Source organism: Moschus berezovskii, chromosome 15 (genome assembly GCF_049115385.1).
Source record: "Moschus berezovskii isolate FMDL1 chromosome 15, NW_MosBer_1.0, whole genome shotgun sequence".
Lineage (NCBI taxonomy): Eukaryota > Metazoa > Chordata > Mammalia > Artiodactyla > Moschidae > Moschus > Moschus berezovskii.
Window position 1 is genome coordinate 10,023,785 of NC_142474.1, and position 6,074 is coordinate 10,029,858.

At 52.4% G+C, this 6,074-nt stretch overlaps 1 protein-coding gene across 3 annotated transcripts in view; it reads left to right on the forward strand.

Moving 5' to 3' along the window:
• Window positions 1-5,061, forward strand: part of MATN4 (matrilin 4) — a 16,861-nt gene extending 11,800 nt beyond the window's left edge. Inside the window, exons 7-10 of one of the 3 annotated variants that reach the window (XM_088843741.1) lie at window positions 694-1,107; window positions 1,209-1,361; window positions 4,579-4,685; window positions 4,768-5,059. In XM_088843741.1, coding sequence (XP_088699867.1) covers window positions 694-1,107; window positions 1,209-1,361; window positions 4,579-4,685; window positions 4,768-4,827 — 734 coding nt within the window. In that variant the 3' untranslated portion in view covers window positions 4,828-5,059. Of the gene's footprint in view, window positions 1-693; window positions 1,108-1,208; window positions 1,362-4,578; window positions 4,686-4,767 lie in introns of all 3 variants that reach the window. The other 2 variants (XM_088843740.1, XM_088843739.1) reach the window with 2 other exon arrangements.
• The last annotated feature ends 1,013 nt before the right edge of the window (window positions 5,062-6,074 follow it).

A 6,074-nucleotide genomic window follows, 5' to 3' on the forward strand; every position in this document is an offset into this window, starting at 1 on the left:
ACAAAGAGTCGGACACGACTGAGCGACTGAACTGAATGGCATATGTGACTGCTCTGCTTCATCCCTGTTTCCTTATGGATCAGGATTATGTTTCATTTATTGTTGAACCTTCCTTGGGGCCTAGCAAGGTCTCTGGCGGAGAACAGGGGAAGCAAAGTGCTCAGAATTCTGTCGGTTAACATAGTAGATGATCAGAAACAGTAGCTACTGTGATGATGATGATGAAAAAGATGCTTTTAGAGGGTTGCCTGGCTTATGCTAAGCACTTGCTTGCTAAGTCGCTTCAGTCGTGTCCCACTCTTTGTGATCCCATGGACTGTAGCCCACCAGCTTCTGTCCATGGGATTTCCAGGCAAGAATACTGGAGTCGGTTGCCATGGCCTTCTACAGGGGATCTTCCCCACCCAGGGATCAAACCCGAGTCTCTTGCAGCTCCTGCATTGGAGGCAGATTCTTTACCACTGAGCCACTAGAGAAGCCCTGTGCTAAGCACTTAATAAATGGCAAAGATGATAAGGATGCCAATGATGATGGTGTGATGATTCGTTTTTATTATTCTAGCACAGTGCCTGGCATAGGAAGGACCTCACACATAGTGTCTGTTACATGATAAATGTTTGCGAATGAATGAATGCGTGAGCAAGTGGCTGCTGCCAGCCCTCACTCCAAGCTCTTCTCCTCCCGTGGGTGTAGGTTGCCGCGAAGGCCACGTAGACCTGGTTCTGCTCGTCGATGGCTCCAAGAGCGTGCGCCCGCAGAACTTCGAGCTGGTGAAACGCTTCGTGAACCAGATCGTGGACTTCCTGGACGTGTCCCCCGAGGGCACGCGCGTGGGGCTGGTGCAGTTCTCCAGCCGCGTGCGCACCGAGTTCCCGCTGGGCCGCTACGGCACCGCGGCCGAGGTGAAGCAGGCGGTCCGGGCCGTGGAGTACATGGAGCGCGGCACCATGACGGGGCTGGCCCTGCGCCACATGGTGGAGCACAGCTTCTCCGAGGCGCAGGGCGCGCGGCCCCGGGCGCTCAACGTGCCCCGCGTGGGCCTGGTCTTCACCGACGGCCGCTCCCAGGATAACATCTCCGTGTGGGCGGCGCGCGCCAAGGAGGAAGGTGGGCTGGGCGAGGGCCAGGCTGACCCGCGGCTGGGTTGGACGCGGGGAGGCAGCTTTCCTGCAGCCCAGGGCGCCCCCTCTGTTCCCCCGACCCCGCAGGCATCGTCATGTACGCCGTGGGCGTGGGCAAAGCCGTGGAGGAAGAACTGCGAGAGATCGCCTCGGAGCCAGCCGAGCTGCACGTGTCCTACTCCCCGGACTTCAGCACCATGACGCCCCTGCTGGAGAACCTCAAAGGCAGCATCTGCCCGGGTGAGCGCAGCCGTCTCGGGACCCCGCCCCTTCTCTCACCGCGCGTCCTCCGACACCTCCCGGTCCTATTCGCTCCGCCCGCTTCGCGGAGTGACAGCCGGCGGATGGGCTCGCTGGTCAGAGCGTCCTTACTCAAAGTGTGGTCCCTGGCTGGACCGTCGGCAGGGCTGTCACCCGGTAATTTGTTAAAACTGCAGAGTTTTTAGTGCTCTCAAGAGCTACTGAATACAATGTTGCACTTTGACAAGACCCTCAGGGAATTAGTACTAAATTTAAGAAGCGCAATTCTAAGCAATCTGTTGCCCAAATTAGCGGGAATTCAGAATAATTTGGAGTGGATTTTTTTTAAAGGCACGCCCAATTCAGCATTGGTAAGGGGAGCCACATCATAAGTCCGTATATCTTGCTGGAATTCAGCTTCACAGACCTGGGAAAGGGGCAGGATTGGGCGTGTTTCAAGTACACAAAGATGTGTATTAAATATATGTGTGCTGAGTCGCTCAGTCGTGTCCGACTCTTTGTGACGCTAGGGACTATAACCTGCCAGGCTCTTCTGTCCATGCGATTCTCCAGGCAAGAATGCTCGAGTGGGTTGCCATTTCCTTTTCCGGGGGATCTTCCCGGCCCAGGGATGGAACCCACATCTCTTGCTGTCTCTTGCATCGGCAGGCGGATTCTTTACCACTAGCACCAACTGGGAGGCCCCATATTAAATGTATATATCCCATAAATTCAATCCATCTGCTTCATATGGTGCTCAGCTAAGGAAAAGGGGACCAACTCTATTTGTGGAGGGAGCATGGGCTTGAACTTTGTGTACAAGTACCTTTATAGGTAATATAGGGAATTTCTCACAGAGGGATTTTTTTTTTTTTTTTAACTATAGAGTCTTTAGACTGTAACCCAGGCCTATAGTGTGACTCTTCTTTCAGATAAACAGGCCCCACTCCAGAGTTAGGTTCAGTAGGGCTATGCTGGGCCTGGACAATCTATGTTTAAAATATCTCTGTATATATGTATATATACATATATATGCATACAAACACACACACACACACACCCTTCTCCCTCTCCCTCTCTTCAGGCTAATTCTAATAATTAGCGAGGATATTGTGGAGACACTGGATGAACTTCCCCTTCAGGCCCTTCCTGTCCTCTTTTACTCATTTATTTATTTGGCTGTGCCGGGTCTTAGCTGCAGCACACAGGATCTTTCATTGCAGCATGAGAACTCTTAGCTGTGGCATGTGGGATCTAATTCCCTGACCAGGGATCAAACCCAGGTCCCCTGCATTGAGAGCATGGAGCCTTAGCCACTGCACCACCAGGGAAGTCCCTAACTCTTATGTCCCCTGCAGTGTGACTTTGGACAAGTCACTTAACCCTCACCTTGCCCTTACCTTTCCTCTTCTGTGATAGGGCAGGGTGCTGGCTGCCCCAGGTTGCCTCTAGTTCTAGAATTCCAACAGAAATCCGGCCTCTGTGATTGAGGATCTTCACCAACCAATGAAGGATGACCTTGGGTAGATCCTCCTCTCTCTCTGGCCCTTGGTTTCCCCGCCTGCAAAGTTAGGAGCCATTCTGGGGCTGTTATCAATACCACTGATGATGCAACATATGGCAGTTTGCTGAGGGTACATACAAGACTAAGATATAATTTTTAAATCATAATAGCAACTGTGTATTGAAAGCCAATTGCCAGGCATTGTGCTGTAGTATTCAAAATGGCACACATTTACAGAATTTAGTGACTCTAAGATACCATCCATTGTAAGATTCACTATTATTTTCTATACTGCTAAGAAAAAAAAGATGCCGGATTTAACTGTAAGGCACATATTTTGACTTCAGAGATGTTGAAATGTGTGAGGAAATAGACTTGAATCAGTGGTCTTAAACATTAGTGTGCATCCGATGCACCTGGCGGGTTTGTTAAAAGACAGACTGTCTCCAACCCCAGAGTTTCCATGCAGTAGGTCTGGAGTAGATACTGATCATTTGCATTTCTAATAACTTCCTAGGGGATGCTGATGCTGCTGGTCCAGGGACCGCACTTGAGAACCAGTGATCCCTAAAATGTTGATGTTCACTCTTGCCATCTCCTGTTCGGCCACTTCCAATTTACTTTGACTCATGGACCTAGGGAACCATTGGCCCAGTTGAAATCCACTATAAAGTGTTTACTTGTGTCGGTTCCAGCGTTTCACCCTCCAGTAAACTAGTCACTAGCAACATATGCCCATTTCACTTAAACGAAATAATTCACTTCCTCAATTGCACTAACCACATTTAAAGAGTTAAACAGCCATCTGTGTGCTACCACACTGACAGATCACCACATAAAGTTTCATATGGACCGTGTTTCTGCCGACTCTTGCTACTCAAAGTGTGGTCCATGGACCAGCAGCATCAGTACCACTTGGAAGCTTACTAGAAATACAGCATCTCTGCTCCTTCCCCATTAAGAATAAGAACCTATCTGTCTATATCTCTATCTCTTTATCTATCGATATTTTTGTTTTTGGCTGTGCTGTGTGTGTGTGTGTGAACATCCAGTCTTTCTCTAGTTGTGGAAAGCAGGGGTTACTCTCCAGTTGCCCAGGCTTCTCATTGCAGTGGTTTGTCTTGTTGCAGAGCTCAGGCTCTAAGGCGCTCAGGCTTCAGTAGTTCCTGCAGCACGTGGCCTCAGCAGTTGCAACTTGCTGGCTCTAGGATGCATGGGCTTCAGTAGTTGTTGCACAGAGCCTCGCGTTAGTTGTGGTTCACAGGCTTAGTTGCTCCGAGGCATGTGGGATCTTCTTGGGCCAGGGATTGGACCCGTGTCCCCTGCATCGGCAGGCAGATTCTTATCCACTGTACCACCAGGGGAGTCCAAGCATCCATATTTTAACAAGATCTCCTAGTGAGTCCAAAGAGCACCAAGGTTTCAGAAACCTTCTGAGATGGGTACCCACATAAGACATACATGAAAATCGTAGAGTCTTCAGCACCGCCCAACGAATAGGTTTTCTCATTGTACCCATTTTTATAGACAATGAATCCACGGCTTAGAAAGGTTGAATGGGTTTTCCAGCATCTCACAGCAATCGAGCTGGGACTCATCCCAGGTCTGTCTGAATCTCAAACCGGTGCACTCAGCCGCAGGCGGGGTGGAGGGATATCGGGGGGCCTCGGCCAGGGCTTCTCACTCCCCCGACTCTCTGTGCCCCTCTGGCAGAGGAGGGCATCGGCGCGGGAACAGAGCTTCGGAGCCCCTGCGAATGCGAAAGCCTCGTGGAGTTCCAGGGCCGCACGCTGGGGGCGCTCGAGAGTCTGTCGCAGAAGCATATCCTTTGGGTCCCGGGGCGCGGGCCGGAGGGGAGACGAAGGGACCCCCGAGAGCCCCGGAGGCTTCCTTAACCTCTCACTGGCCCAGCTGACCGCACGCCTGGAGGATCTGGAGAACCAGCTGGCCACCCAGAAGTGAGGGCCGCGGGTGGCCCAGACCCGGGCAAGGAACGCGGCCCCGCGGACGGCCCCGGCCTTCCACCCCCGCTCCGGGGGCGCCGTCGGGGCGCCGGGCCGGGACAGAACCTGGGTCCCCCCGGGCTTGGGCTGTCGCGGGGGAGGCGCTGGCGGGCTCCCAGCGCTGCGCTCGAGCTGGGCTCGCCTGGACCAGAAGTCGGACTGCGGGGAGGGATTGGGGGAGGGGATGTGGAAGACGCGTGCTGCGCTCAGTTCTTTGTAGGATTTCTTTTTTTTTGTTTTCTTAAAAAAAAAAAAAGTCTGGTTTCCACGGGGTCGGTGTGTGTGTCTTGCTGTGCCGCCAGGGGTAGGGGAGGCCAGACGGAGCGCGCTCCGGCGGCGCCCGGGCGGCGTCTCCTCGGAGAAAGGCGCATTGTGCAGGGGTCGGGCCGGGGGGCAGGGGACTGCGAGCTGCTTCCCCCCGCTGGTTTATTCAGCCGAGAACAGATGGCTCCTTATGCAGGCGGTGGGAAGGGGGCTCCACGGGTACCCTTGGGGTCTGGGCAAGTCTGCCCTCCATCTCTCAGCGGTCAGGCACCTGGCTCTCTGGCTGTGCCAGTCTCCTGGTGTCCCCCCCCCCCCCGACTCTGGCTTAAGGGCTGTTAGAACTGAGCAGAGTTGAGGGGTGAATGATGAAGAAGCGGGAGGCAGTAATCGGACCTCCTGAAGGGATGGATTTAGGGGGTGGCGCATAGGTGAGTTTCACTTGGATTTTATCTCCCTGCACCAGGTAGGAAGAGGTATGTGGGGTTTTTTTGGGGGGATGGGGGCAACCAGGACCTCTGGACCAGAGTGGCCTGCACAGCTTCTGCTTCACCCTCTGCTCTCCTCCAAAAAAACAAAAACAAAATAAAAACTAATCCTCTGTAAGTAAAGAGCACAAACCGGTACAGTCTCCCAAGTGCATTGAGAAACTGTGAGGATGAAAATGCTTCCAGTCCTAGAGTGATGACAGGCAAATTACTCTGGGTTTGTTTCCTTATGTGTAAAATGGGGATTGAAATAGTCACTCCCAAGGGTGGTAGTGAGAATGGAGGAAATTATTCTAAGGCATCTGACCTTGTACGTGGTACCTATTAGGCTCTCACTTAATGGCAGCTATGAACATGCTTAGTCTCTGGCATTATTCAGAGCGACTTGCAGGTATTTTCATTTTATTGTCACAACAACCTTGTGAGGTAGGAATTTTTGCCTTTATCATTATCACGA